Here is a 15,385-nt window from a genome sequence, read left to right on the forward strand (position 1 = left end):
AGAAAGGGAAAGATACCGACTCTCCTGGCCTCTACCGAAAATTTCTCAACAAGATGTAGACGATATAAAATAGACTGCGCCCAGCATTCTCTGTCACGCTCAGTACATATCAAAGAAACTAAAGGCAGACAACCTGTTTGTCGGGGATGAGGAATGAAAGAGGAATTGCCTCTACCCCTCAACCCGGAATTGTCTATGAGTCAGGTTTCAGTGAGCTTTGATTAGTAAATCAGCTGCATTACTTCCCCTATCCAATGCAACCCAGAATAAAACAACAGGTCAAGCTTGGCTGGCGATTCTTCTTCCTCCTCAGTCATCCCCTTCAGCTCTCTACGGAAGAAAGAGAGGAAGCTTTTGCCACACTACCCTTGCCTGTATCCCACTGCCGTGGCCCCAGCTGGAATGCCTCTCCGTGTCCTCTTAGAATCATAGAATCATAGAATAGCAGAGTTGGAAGGGGCCTACAAGGCCATTGAGTCCAACCCCCTGCTCAATGCAGGAATCCACCCTAAAGCATCCCTGACAGATGGTTGTCCAGATGCCTCTTGAATGCCTCTAGTGTGGGAGAGCCCACAACCTCCCTAGGTAACTGGTTCTATTGTCGTACTGCTCTAACAGTCAGGAAGTTTTTCCTGATGTCCAGCTGGAATCTGGCTTCCTTTGACTTGAGCCCGTTATTCCGTGTCCTGCACTCTGGGAGGATCGAGAAGAGATCCCGGCCCTCCTCTGTGTGACAACCTTTTAAGTATTTGAAGAGTGCTCTCATGTCTCCCCTCAATCTTCTCTTCTCCAGGCTAAACATGCCCAGTTCTTTCAGTCTCTCTTCATAGGGCTTTGTTTCTAGACCTCTGATCATCCTGGTTGCCCTCTTCTGAACACTCTTGCCACATCCTGGGCAAAGGCATGGACTTCCTTCTTAGAAAACTTCCTCTGAGCCTTTACTCAGAAGTAAGGATGTAATTCCGTCAAGATTTCAGTGTAAATGCAAAAGCCTGTGAGCCACTTTTGGCTCACCAAGATTTCTGCCAGACCAACTGGCCTAACTATGTAGCCTACAAAGAAAGCGTAGCCATATATTGCCTACTCTTGGGTTAGATTGCCCAGTATTGCTAGTTAACAAAACTCAGACAATATTGAGAAATAATCAGTGATCCTGCTCAAATATTATTTTTTCCCCGTGTTTATTCCAAGGAGAGATCAGGAACAAGTTGCAGGTTTGCTGTCCCTCCCCCTGGGAGAGAAATGAATGAACAAACTGAGCCATCCTATAGTTACTTGAATGCAGAATCTCTTGTTCCTGAAACACTAAATCCACTTTCCAAGGAGGGTGTGCTGTTCTTTCCACTTTCAATCCCAGGGAGAAATCAGTATATGACCAGGTCCAGTAATTATGTGTGGCACTGAGCTTCTCCACATATTAGTAAATAAAAAGAATATGAAAATTGCTGCAGGAATAAGCAAATACACATCAAAGGACTGATGGAATAATAAAAATCCTTCCAATTTAAGAAATGCATATACAAGAAAATATCCATGAGGTTTTTCAGAAACGCAAACCACTAGTTCTTGGTTCTTTGGATTTTGGTGCTACCTTCTTAGTAAAATCACCCTCCAATGTAAACTTATATACTGCTTTTCCATCAGTCAACTTCTCAAGCAATATAAACCATCACACAGATTCAATTAATGTCAACAGTAGTTACCTATACAAACAGGAGTGTTTGCTTTCTTAACTTGAGGTGTCCAATAATCCCCATTTCCTTCCACACATTTAAAATAAAACTGCTTTTCAAATATATATACAACGTTTTTTTAAAAAAATCTCCGCCACTTTAATATCATCTTCTTAGGAATTCTACACCTGAGGAGAACCACCACCACCAGATCTGAATTTAAAGTAACACTATTTATGGCTGTGAGATCACAACACAAGAATGCTCTATGTCTCAGTGGAGTATCCCATTCTGGATCCTATCACAGAGTTTCTGACACCAGCTGTGCAATCAATTCCCGCGTGTCTTTCAAGCTGGAAGAGATTTCAAAGCCATCTTTTGCCACATGTGTACCAATCAGGAACATCTTCCTTTCATCTCCAAGTTCAGATAATGCCAAAGCATCATGGATGTCCGTGATACAGTATGCACCTTCAAGATCCTGTCCAAGAAAAATGGAAAAGGTGTTATTATAACCTAATCCACCAGTGCCTATTTTTCCATAGTATTATCAACCTATGTAGGAATGTTGTAGCCACAGTAAGATGTTTGTTATGTGTGTCAGAACATTTACAGTACTTTATTAGCTATACTAGCCTCCAAATGTATAAAAGTTGTTCTTGCAGTTAATGGCACATCTCACCTTCAAAAGGAACATGAGATTTTAAAACAACAAAAAAGGAACAGTTCCATAAAATAAGGAGCAGGTGAGAAGCCTACTACCAACAGCCTTACAAGGAAATCAGCCCCTGCCAAAGGAAGTGAGGCAAGTAGCTACTAGGAGGAGGGCCTTTTCTGCTGTGGCACCCCGGCTGTGGAATGAGCTCCTTAGAGAGGTTTGCCTAGTACCTAGGCTGTACTCTTTCTGGCGCCTTTTTGTTTTCCTAGTACCCTATTTCTTTGATTCTAAGACACACTTTTCCCCCCATATAAACATCTCTAAAAACGGGGTGCGTCTCAGAATCGCGGGTGTGTCTTGGTTTTTTTTTTTCTGTTGGTGGTACTGAAATTAGTGTGCGTCTTATGATCGATGGCGTCTTACAATCGAAGAAATATGGTATTTTAGCATTTGACCAACCGAGTCTTTTAACTGTGCTGTTTTAAATCTGTATTTTAAACCTCTACATTGCTGTTCAGTTTTATTCTGGTTGTACTTTTATATTGTGGTTTAAGTTTCCATATTTTAAAGTCGTACTTCACGGTTTTAATTTTTGTGAACCACCCAAAGAGCTTTGGCTATTGGGCGGTATAGAAATAAAATAAATAAATAAATGTAATGAAATAAATGGAAATACTATACATTAAGATAGTGGTGCTTCCATGTTCCCAATAGTTGCCTGTATCTTAAGTCAAAGGATTTGTTTTGTTTGCATATTAAACCAATGCTGATTTTCGTTTGCTCCTCCAGCCAGTGGCAGCCATCATTTTCTATTAGATCCGGGTTCTAGTCCCCACTCAGTCACGAAGCTCACTGGGCGACTTTGGGCCAGTCACAGACTCTCAGTCCAGCCTACCTCATAGGGTTGTTATGAGGATAAAACAGAGAGCAGGAGGATTATGTAAGCTGCCTTGGGTTCTTTGCAAGAAGAAAAAAGGTGGGGTATTAATATAATAATAAACAATGTTAAAATATGTGAGCTGTGCATGGGTATGTGTCATGTTATGTTAAGGCCTCCTTGGCAGAAGGTTGCCAGATATCTCCCCCATTCCAGGGTTTCTGCACTCTGAAATCCTTCCTTCCTTCAGTCTAGATTTCACCCAACCCTGTCATGGTGAATATAGCAAGGAGCACACTCAACCAACAAAATAAATAAAGAGGGCAGGGGAAGGAAAATGGCTTGCTGAAGAAGATAGACAGAACAAGGCTGCCCCAGTATCAGCCCCTCTTCCACATGCCTGGTTGTGAAACAATGGGCCTGTTCAGATGACACGCTAAACCATCATTAGGGTGCTAACCCTTTTGCAGCAAATGGGTTATGTAGCAAATGGGTTAAGTAGCTACCATGGTTAGGAATGGTTCACACGACACGCTAAGTCATAGTTCACATGACACGATAAGCCATAATGCTTAACTCAAAATGCGTAACAACTATGGCTTTGCGTGTTGCCGGAATAGAGTCAGAGTCATTCCTTGGATACTTTATTTTGTTCTGTGCAGGAACTCCATACAAAGACAGAGCGCTGCTCTGACAGCTTCAGCATAGATGCAATGCAGTTTCTCCCATCTCAAGACCACTTGAACATTAGACGCCAAAATGAAGACCTGATAGTTATTACCTCCAATAGAAAGGCACAACCTACAAAAAGATCAGCTTAGAAATTGCCCCTTTAGGCATCCAAATATGTTCCACAAGGGCTCAACCTCTCATTGCAAAAGCCTATCGAATGACGCCCCGAATTCTAGAGTCTACATTTACCTGCTTATTGGCAAGAATCATAACAGGCAAGGTAGAGTTACTCTGGACCAGCTGATGAAGAAGCTTCTTTGCAACGGGCAAGCGAACATGATCTGATGAATCCACAACATAGATTAGGAGCAGGACTCGCGGCAAGTACATCTTCCAGTAGTCCCGTAAATGCTCGCTGCCCCCAACTGCACAGGAAGACAAGGAGTCAGCAAAGTTATAAACTACAGCCTCATTGATAACATCTCTTGTCTGCACGAGGCCTGGGGCCAGTTTCCAAACTGATTCCCTGGGAACTCTGAGGTTCCTTGGAAAGAGGTTAGTTATGAGCTTGGAGAGATCCCCAAAAGACAGCTTGCCTACTATGCAATAAATGTAGCTGCAGGAAAACATTGGCCAGTTGATGGTACTTGGGTTTCTAGTGACCTTGAAACTGATCATATATCCTCTCCCTTGACCATTTTGTTCTTGGGTTTCGGACCCCAAGCATCGCCTTACTTTTCATGTTACCATCTCATGCCTTTAAATACAAAAACAAGAGCAGGAAACGGTACTAAAACAGTTTCCCATATCCTTGCCATGCAAAGACAGCTATAATATAATAATTACAAAAGGGCCAAGTACTAATTATCATATCAGTTAAGTATGTACTTAAAAATACCCCCATTACTTTGGCCCAATAGGGAGGAGCTGTAGTTCAGTGGTAGAGTACGTGCTTTACATGAAGGCCCTGGCAGGTTCAAAATCTGACACCTGTTAAACTTTAACTACAACCAGAAGGATCTCAGGAGGGGATGAACCTTGTCTCAATTATCCACGAACTCGTGACAACCCGTCTGGACTACTGTAATGTGCTCCATGTGGGGCTGCCTTTAATAACGCAGAAATTTCAGATGCTGCAGAATGAAACCGCCCAAGTGTTGCTGCAGCTCGTGCAAAATGCAGCGGCCAGACTGATTTCAGGAACTAGAAGGTTCGACCATATAACACCTGCTCTGGTCCGCTTGCACTGGCTGCCTGTATGTTTCTGAGCCCAATTCAAGGGGCTGGTTTTGACCTATAAAGCCTTACACGGCTTGGGACCACAATACCTGTCGGAACGCCTCTCCTGACGTGAATATACCTGGTCACTACGTTCAACATCTAAGGTCCTCCTCCAGGTGCCTACTCCGAGAGAGGCTCGGAGAGTGGCAACGAGGGACAGGGCCTTTTCGGTGGTGTCCCCCAGACTATGGAACGGTCTCCCTGACGAGGCTCGCCTGGCACCAACGCTGTTGCCTTTCCGGCGCCAGGTTAAGACTTTCCTCTTTGCCCAGGCATATGGCGGCACATCTTAATCACCCACATGTTTAGGTTTTTTTAACTGTTTTTAATGTTTTATGTGTGTATGTTCTGTGTTTTAAAATTTAAAATTTTGTATACTTGCTTTTATCTCAATTTTAGAATTTCTGTAAACTGCCCAGAGAGCTCTGGCTATGGGGGCGGTATATAAGTGTAATAAACAAATAAATAAAATAAATAAATTGGTGAGGTTGAAGTGGCTGGATCACGTGACAACTATACAGCTTTGGGTGCAGTGGTTATCAGTACATTTCTGAGACCAATTTAAAATGCTGGTTTTAATCTCTGAAGCTTTAAATTGTTTGGGACGAAGTGACTTGAAGGCTTGCCTTCAGCCATATCGGATCAGCCGCAGAAGCCCTACCAGTGAGGAGGACCAGGCTGGCAAGCACAACGGAGGGGGCATTCTCAGCCACTGTCACACCCATTGCGGTGCAGTGGGCCCAGTTATTACAGGCCTTTCGAAGAGCCCTTAAGACACAATTGTTTTCTCCGGCTTTTTGTTCAGATTCATTCATTTCTTACATTTCTGTATCGCTCCAATAGCCGAAGCTCTCTGGGCAGTTTGAAAAGATTAAAACCTTAAAACTACATTATAAAGACAATTTACAGAACAGCACACAGAGACACACACATATATCTAAAACCATTTTAAACAATCAAGTATAAGAAGATGGGTTTGTGAATTAAAACAGAAACTTTGCATCACTATACGAACTAGTTCTGATGGAGATGGAAGGATCTGAGACCCATGGCCCAGGAGTCGTAGATGTGAAGTATCTTATAATAGTCAACTTTCAGGCTGGAAGGCAATATGGATCTAGGATCACTCTACAATTTGCTTTGATTGCTTTGTTAATGCCATTTTAATGCCATTCTTAAACCATTTATATTGTTTTTCTGTTTCATCCTTTGCTTATTATTTGTGACCTTCTCTAATAATTTCTAATATTTTCTAAATGCTAATGGCTTCAAGTGGATATTTTCTATAAGAAGTTAACATTATTTTTAGGCACCGGGTATCCAGAAACTAACTGATTTGTTTCCATTAAAATCTTGAGCCTGTGGTCTTTTACTGTGGTCCTGCTTTACCCTCTGACCCTCTCGGTTCCAAAGGTACAAATTCAAACTCACCACCGAAATATCAAAAGCCAGCCTATAAATATTTTTAATAAATAAATAGCATGGCTAGAAAAAGCTGTTCCCTGATATCTATTGCTAGAGAGTAAGCAATACTGGCCTAGATGGTATAAGATAATTTCAGATGCTCATAGCTGCCATTTTCTCCCTTGACAATTCCTTGACTTTCCAAGAATGCCATGCAGACTATTAGAGGATCAGCACAGTCTATCCATAGATACTATGTCATTTACAGGGGTTGCAAGATCCCAGTTTTTGACCATCTCTTGATTATGCTGTACCTTGACCAAAAAATAATTAGAATTCAATAGAAATGCCACTATAACTATTCAGCAGCTGCCACTGCCGCTGCTAAGAAATATCTTATGGTTTCCCCATCTCGCAATAATATGCAATTTTGCAATGTAGGATTACAATCCAGTCCGTGTTTTTATATATAACTTTAGCTGGATATATATCAAAATTTATATCCAGCACCTTCTATTTCAGTTAGCATTCCCAGGGTGGCTACCAAGTCCAATGTCGAAATCTCACCAATTTAAGTATGTCCTGAGCATATTTTAATTTTCCTACTGAAATTAATGGCCCTTAAAGCTATCTTTTCAACGCCAGATAAAGACTTTTCTCTTTCCCCAGGCATTTGGCAGCATGTGATGAGTTTAATCAATCCTGGTTTAGTTTTACGGTTTGGCTGATTGCTCAAAGATGGTTATTAGCAGTCTGTTGTCTGTAAACACTGACTGTTGAGCGTTTTTGTTTTTTAAAATATTGCATATTGGTTTTAAGGTTTTAAATCTTTGTAAACTGCCCAGAGAGCTTTGGCTGTGGAGCAGTACAGAAATATAATAATAATAATAATAATAATAATAATAATAATAATAATAATAGTAATAATAATAATAATTCATAATTATCCTTGTTCAAACAAGGGCTATTGTACCTGCAGTTTTGCAGCTGAAAAGCACATATACCTGAAAATTCAGGTATACCTGCAATTTTCAAGGCAGAGAAAAATATGAAGCCATACAGTTCCTTATGGCTCATACTGAGGAGGGAGGGGGGTGAACTCTCTAGGAGCTGCCATCCGCTGCCACAATCCCAGCAGAATCACTGCATGATGGCAGAGATGTTCAATGGTTCCCACCGGGGTGTGTGTGCATCACCATAAACATCCTTTGCAGACCGCAAAGGAAGTACCACCTCAAGGGTTGCATTATGTCTGCACCTATCTTGATATGGGGGATGGGGGAGATTCCTATCATTAATGCCTCCTTAAGCAAGACTTAAAATCGAAGATTTTCTCTGAAGTTTCCCATTAGAAACCTATGCTTACTTTCTAGAAAATCCATCTTGGTTTCCTCTGTGCTGACACACACCGCGTTGAAGCCTTCCGTGGGAGCCGTGCTGCGCTTTACTTGACTAGTTGCTAGTGAGTGGAGAACGCTGGTTTTGCCGGCCCCGTCCAAACCCAGAACCAAGATCTGCTTGCTGGGTGGTTTATCCTGTAAGGTATAAGGCAGAACAACCATAATGAGGACAGGTTTTCAGTGCTAGAAAGCATCAGGCCAGAAAAACAAACCTGCGTGAAGCATTTTTTTTAATTGGGTAGCTGCAACCAAACATTAACCAAGTAATGCCATGGTCACTTCATGAATCAAGACATTGCATCTGTAGAAGTAAAAAGTGGTGGGAAGCCTTCCTCGCTACTAGGTTTGATAGCAGGGATGACAAACCTTTACAGCCTGAGGGACAAATTCCATTTCAGAGAAACTCTCAGGGGATGTAGCTTGAAAACAAGCTAATTTTGACCCTTTGGGCACTCCGTAGCTGCTCCAGACACAGTTTTTATTTGGGGGGCACTGCAGGGGTTGGGGGCAGGGGCATCTGGGGACCCTCTCGAAGTTACCCATCCCTTATAAAGAACCACATCTACTTGATGCAGGCTGAGGCCCAGCCAGCTTTGGCCGTGTCCTGTGTCAATGGGGGGTGTACCTAAAACATGGAGCAGAATTCTCTCCCACCTGCAAGGTTTCCGTAGCAGGTGCTTTTCCTGAAGACAGACCAGTCGCTATCTCGTTCAGTTTAAGCTATTCAAAAACCATTCCCCCACCCCCTAGACCCAATACTGGGTCTCAAAAAAACCAAAATCAATCAGGAATTGCCAGCCAGGCAAACTTTTCACAAAATGGGTCTTGACCAATTTCTATTTGACCACTTTATGACAGTGTTTGATTTGGGCGGCGGGGGGGGGGGGGGAAGAGAGAGAGAAAACGACCCCCACCTATTCATCAATGCTTATGAAACAAGAAGCCGCCTTATACTCTAAAGAAACCAAACCCCTGAGACTGCCAAGGGTGAGACCATGTTTTCTGGCAATGCTCTTTGCCCACCTGGGAAACTCAGGCTGCACCTGGGAAACTCACTATATCCCAGTTCCCTCCCTTGGGGTACTATTTCCACCCATATAACTAGTGGAAAGAGAGAGAGAGGAGAGCAATGCTACATGAAGTCTTCAGGATAAAGAAGATTTGGTCCCAGAACAGGGATCACAGGATAAAATTCAGTGGCAAGGGGTAACTTTAATAAAGCATTTTGAATGCAAGTTAAAACAGTAAGAAACTTATTTCGCATTGGCTTCTAGGTCCCCTCTGTAAGAGGAAAATTTTGAAAACAACATGACTAAGAAAAAGCAAGCTTCTGATCCAGCTTTTTAATTCAGGTTTTGATTACGTTTGGCTCTCTGCCATTACAGCCTGATTTTATTTATTTTGAATATTTATATACTGCTCCCCATTGAAAAATTTCAGAGCGGTGTACAAGATAAAATGGGGGGAAAAACAGAATAAAACAGTTAAAACAAAATTTAAAAGAAGCAAAAACAGAGATTCAAGGCTGCATGTTAAAGAAAGGCTTCTTGGAATAAAGATGTTTTCAGGAGGTGCCGAAAGGAGTACAAGGTCGGAGCCTGCCTGACCTCCAGAGGCAGGGAATTCCACAGGAGGGGCGCCACCACGCTGAAGGCTCTTCCCCTGGTGGATTCCAATCGGAGGATGGATCTAGGTGGAACCATCAGGAGCAGGCCCTTGGATGACCTCAGTGACTGGGCAGGTTGGTAAGGGAGAAGGCGCCCTCTCAGGTATCCTGGTCCCAAGTTGTTTAGGGCTTTGAACACAAGGACAAGAACCTTAAACCTGGCCCAGTAGCGAATAGGCAGCCAGTGCAGTTCCCTCAGCAGAGGAGTTACATGCTGGAAAGGGGCAGCTCCAGACAACAGCCGAGCTGCAGCATTCTGCACTAGCTCCAGCTTCCAGAGCAGCTTCAAGGGCAGCCCCACATAGCACGCGTTGCAGTAATCTAATCTTGAGGTTACCAATGCCTGTACCAACATGGTCAAGCTATCCCTGTCCAGGAGAGGCCGTAGTTGGCGAACCAACCAAAGATGATAAAAGGCACTCTGAGCCATGGCGGCTATTTGAGCCTCCAACGACAGAAATGGGTCTAAGAGTACCCCAAACTACGAACCTGTTCTTTCAGAGGCAGTGCAACTCCATCCAGAACAGGCAATGAGCCTGTCTCCCGGACTCGGGAACCACTCACCCACAGGGCTTCCGCCTTGCCAGAATTCAGTTTCAGTTTATTGGCCCTCATCCAGCCCATTACGGAGTCTAGGCACTGGTCCAGGACCTGCACAGCCTCACCTGATTCAGTTGTCACAGGAAGATAGAGCTGCGTGTCATCAGTGTATATGACTAATATTCCTAGATTTTTGGAATAAGGTCATGATTCCAGAGTCATGAAGACTCCTGTGGAATTGTATTTTTTTTCCTGACATGCATGATGTCAACGTTGAAATCAGGCACAAGGAAATGTCATCATTTCAGTTAACCAATCCTCCAAACAACCACAAAAAGAACCTTGCACCAGAAATTGCACATGAAATCTTCTCTGATGATATATAACACGGGCAAGTTCATGTTCATACATATTTTTCTAAAAATATGCAGTGGGTGTGCAAAGGTGCTTGGGTGACTGACAAGCAATGGAAGCAATTATGTCCCTGCTTCATTAATTTACCCCCATGGCATGTACTGACTAATCAAGGGGAAGGATTTTTATGTTTCCCTTCCTTGTTATCTCTAGACGCCACAGACAAACTTGAGGCTCGTGGGATCTGCTTTATTTTTCTAATAGAACCCCAAGATCCATCAACCAAAGCAGGGTCCAAAATGGCGGCAGAGATAGGGGTAGAGCTGAATGCTAAGTGGTGGGTTTGGGGACAAGGTGAATTACTGCGACAGCCCATGAGCCAGTGTGGTATAGAGGCTAAAGTGTTGGACCGGGAGTCGGAAGATCTGAGTTCTAGTCCCCACTCGGCCATGGAAACCCATTGGGTAACTTTGGGCCAGTCACAGACTCTCAGCCCAACCTACCTCACAGGGTTATTGTTGTGAGGATAAAATGGAGAGGAGGAGGATTATGTATGCTGCCTTAGGTTCCTTAAGAGGAAAAAAGGTGGGTTATAAATGCAATAATAAATAAATAAATAAACAAACAAGGGTGACTTGCATGTACAAGTACAATATCTGAGTTACTACAGATCAGGGATTTTAGCGGTCTGACTCAGAGAAAAATGGCCTTCTTGTCACTGTTAAAGAACTGGGAGTCAGAACCCCTTGTTGATTTGCTCCAAATACCAATAGAACGTAATATAACTTCTGCTCATCTTTGAACTATAGCCGTAGCCTTTTGCTTCAGTTTGCCAGGACTGCATTGATTTTACCGACTTGAAAACAAACTGGGGAGCATTTGGCATTTATTTTATTATAATGTCATTAAGATCATTTAAAACAACTAATAATCCAATTCTATGCATATCTACTCAGAAGTAAGTCTCACTGAGTTCAGTGGGACCTTCTAGCAAATAAAAGTGTATGGAATTTCACCTTGCCTAACCTTAATTTAGAATCATAGAATAGTAGAGTTGGAAGGGGCCTATAAGGCCATCGAGTCCAACCCCCTGCTCAATGCAGGAATCCACCCTAAAGCATCCCTGACAGATGGCTGTCCAGCTGCCTCTTGAAGGCCTCGAACAGTCAGGAAGTTTTTCCTGATGTCCAGCTGGAATCTGGTTTCCTGTAACTTGAGCCCATTGTTCCGTGTCCTGCACTCTGGGATGATCGAGATCCATTTAAATGGATTAGACAGCATTTATATATATACATTCTCTTTTGCACTTACTGTAACTTATTATTAAATGTACTAGATGTACTACATGTACTAGATGCCTGCCCAATAAATTTTTCCTGGTTAAACAAGTAAAACAACAACGAGATTAAAAACAGCAGATTAAAACTACCCACTTCATAGGTATAAAAATGTTTTAAAGGCCATGGCAAATAAAGAAAACAGGCGTCCAAACAGGCTTCCAGAAAGACAGCAGTGTATGAACCATGTGAAATGCTCTGGAAAGAGCGTTCCACCATGGAAAAAACTCTTCGGCCTCAGCCCCACAGGGTTTAAGGCTAAGGGCTGGCTGGCTGTGGCAAACGACCCTTCCTTGCCACATTTCAGTCTAACATCTAACAATTGCTGATTTCAAGAGGCAAGCAGTAGTCCGTGAATGCAGCCCTGCACACTGTTTTGCAGTCACTACATCACACAAACAAGTGGAAGGAAAAGCTGAAGTGTGCCACTGTGAGCTCAAAAATCATGATTTTCACTGTACACCACCCTTTATTCTACTGCATGTGAACAGCTGCAAGTTGTTTCCATGCCTTCTTAAGCAAGGGAACAGGTCGTATTGCTGTAAATACACACCTATGTGCCAGAGATTCACTTTTTATGTAAGGAGCCATCTTGACATCTTGCCCAGACTGTGTTATTCTGAGCCCTAAACTGATTGTCTCGGGCCTGTGTGTGGCACCTGTTGTGTATGTGCTTGTAAGAATACGCAAAGCTCCTCCTAGATGGATATATGCAACGTGTGCTGGTTTCCTAGAGGGGTATCAACTTGTCCAAGATGACACTTGTTCAAGTGACCACTTCCATTCCTCTGCGGTGACAGCAAACCAAGCGCAAGATGTACTAACTTGAAGAAGGAATTCATTTCTTTTTCACATAAGGTGGCAGAATGTCTCCCAGGTAACTTTCAATAACCACAGCACATGCAACCTCATCAGGCACTTTGCTTCTTCGTGGATGCTAAAAAGAGAAATCAACTCTGGTGCTTGATAAATGTGTTAAAAACTATTGTATTCTTTAAATCCAAAAATGCTCTGCTCTTTGCTTTCTTCAAACAAGGCCAGTGAAAATAAAGTCTTGCTTCCATAACTAAAGAGATGAAGAGAAATGGTCAGATTCTCACAGACTGAAATGGGGGAAATCTTTGAAAGGGCAAAAATGGGTAAAAGATGGTTTAAAAAACATCTCTGGAAGGTCAATTAGGTGGAATGGAAGGCTTTGAGGTTTCATTCTAAGAAAAGTAGCGGCACACCTTAACTAAGTAACCCCCTGGTGACTCAATTACTAAACCAAGTTTAATCTTTTGAAAGTTCGTATCATTAGGTCAGCTCTTTAATCCCATCGTAAGAACATTAGTTGCCAAGCGAAGAATAGGGAATGAGCACGCAAGTTTTATGTACTGTACTGTTGTATTTAATGTTGTTCCCCGCCTCGATCCAGAGGGAGAGGCCGGTAAGAAATAATCATAGCAATAATAATAATTAGAGGAAAACTGCTGAAAATGACTCACCACAAAGGCAGCTGTGCATTCAGTCCACCTTGAATTGATTCCTGTAATGGTGCCAAGGTAAAACAAAAGTGGAAGAGGGTTTTTTTCTATTCTAATCTCTTTCCACTCTGACATTAATAGGATTCCATCTTACTGGTTTTAGTCTAATCCGTCCCTGGCCTCAAAGTGTTGTCGAAGTCGATAGAGTACAAGATTTATGTCTCAGTACCAGTGAAGATAACCAAAAAGGACCAGGAGTATGGAAAATAGGATTACAATGCTGGCCAATTTTTCCTCCATGTATATATGCCCAAAGCTGGCTTTATAACAGCCTTGTAAGTACAGCAACAAAAAAGTACTAGTCAACAGATATTTTTACTAGCCCACCAGCCTGCTCACTCTAATAGCAAACTCAGGTGGAGGATACCACCGGCTCAGTAGCCAAGGGAGGAGGTAGCAGGATGCAGCCATCATGTGACTAGCCACATCCTCCACAGGAGTCATTTTGTGGTAGTGCCCACTGCAGTTTCTCAAATTCCCAAATGTGCCCACGGGTCCAAAAGGTTGGGGAACCTCTGGCAAACAGGAGGGATCTGAACAAACAGGTAATAATTTTGTAAAATATAAACCAGCTTTCATGCAAGTGCAGAAAAATAACCCTTGCAAGAAAGTGGCTGAGTTCGGACCACATGCTAATCAGCGGTTGTTTCCCATTCTGTTCCTATTACCACCACCACCCAGTTGATTAGCGCGTTGTCCGAACTCAGCCACTATGTTTGCAATGACAGCCATGAAGCCTGATCCGATAAGTGTTTGTTCAGCAGTAAATTCCAGTGAGTTCAAGAAGGGTTACTCTAATGGATTCAGTCACAGTGCCACATTTGAGACTGAAAGATATCCAGTTTCTGTAACTTTTGCCACACCTTCCAGAAAACATGCACTGCGTGGATCTGGTATGTAGAATGTTCTCTTTCTCAGCTAGGTGAGCTAAAGAGAGAAACAGCAAGGGCAGGGCAATGAAACAACACAGATACCCCCACCCCCGCGACAGAACAAGATTAAGAATTATCTTTCAAAATCACGAGCTGACTTCCCCTCCCCGTAGCAAATGACTTACAGGCAATAAAGGAAAACTCTAACTACCAGCGGAAAGGAAAGGAAACGGGCAAGTATAAAACCTACACACGTTTCAAGACTGCGTTCTGTTTGACGTTATCATAGAATCATAGAAGAGTAGAGTTGGCAGGAGCCTATAAGGCCATCGAGTCCAACACCCTGCTCAGTGCAGGAATCCACCCTAAAGCATCCCTGACAGAGGGTTGTCCAGCTGCCTCTTGAAGGCCTCTAGGGTGGGAGAGCCCACAACCTCCCTAGGTAACTGCTTCCATTGTCGTACTGCTCTAACAGTCCATCCACTCTATGCATATTTACTTGAAAGTAAATCCCAGTTGAGAGCTAGTTCTCACAAAACACAAGACGGCAAACGGAAGATTAGATCCGCTTCTCCCTCGGATGCTAGCTTTCTACGTGCAGGGATTCGTGTCCCGTCCGTCCCCCACGAGATAGAGAAGCGTTCAGATCAGGCGAGTCCCCCGCCTGCAGCCTGAACGCGGTACAACCAGAGGCAGGTTGTATGATTTGCTGCTTTGGAGGACTGTGGGGGCCCCGATCCAAAGGGATCGACTCCCGCCCTTATCCACCAGGCTGTGCGGGATGGTAGCGGAGCCTGTGACCCCGCCGCCCCTTACCTGGCCCTCCGGCGGCCCTGCGCAGCCCAAGCCGGCTCTTTCGTGCGCGCTCAGCAAGGGCTGCTGCTGAGGCAGCTCCGGCCCCAGCGGAACCGGGGGCGAGAAGTAGTTCCTCCAAACGGCATAGGCGACGCCTCCGGTGACGGCCACGGCGGTGCCCACGAGCGCGATCTGGCGCAGGTTGCTCGCCATGGCCCGGAGGAGGAGGAAGGGCGTTCAGGGCGCGCCCTGCACCTCCGGCGCGGCTGCAGGAGGCATCGCCGGGCCAGAAGGCATCCAGCCGCGGGCGGCTGCGCGTGTGCGCGCTCT

The 15,385-nt window shown here is 43.8% G+C and overlaps 1 protein-coding gene across 1 annotated transcript; it reads right to left on the reverse strand.

The window, feature by feature from the left end:
* Nucleotides 1–779: 779 nt before the first annotated feature.
* ARL9 (ADP ribosylation factor like GTPase 9) lies at nucleotides 780–15,278 on the reverse strand. Its single transcript, XM_063129025.1, has 4 exons — nucleotides 15,077–15,278; nucleotides 7,932–8,100; nucleotides 4,130–4,305; nucleotides 780–2,154 (listed from the first exon to the last, which is right to left on the reverse strand). Exons 1-4 carry the CDS (start codon nucleotides 15,266–15,268, stop codon nucleotides 1,975–1,977), a joined length of 717 nt encoding a protein of 238 aa, XP_062985095.1. The 5' UTR covers nucleotides 15,269–15,278; the 3' UTR covers nucleotides 780–1,974.
* Nucleotides 15,279–15,385: the final 107 nt, after the last annotated feature.

This window comes from Elgaria multicarinata, chromosome 6, assembly GCF_023053635.1.
Source record: "Elgaria multicarinata webbii isolate HBS135686 ecotype San Diego chromosome 6, rElgMul1.1.pri, whole genome shotgun sequence".
Classification (NCBI taxonomy): Eukaryota; Metazoa; Chordata; class Lepidosauria; order Squamata; family Anguidae; genus Elgaria; species Elgaria multicarinata.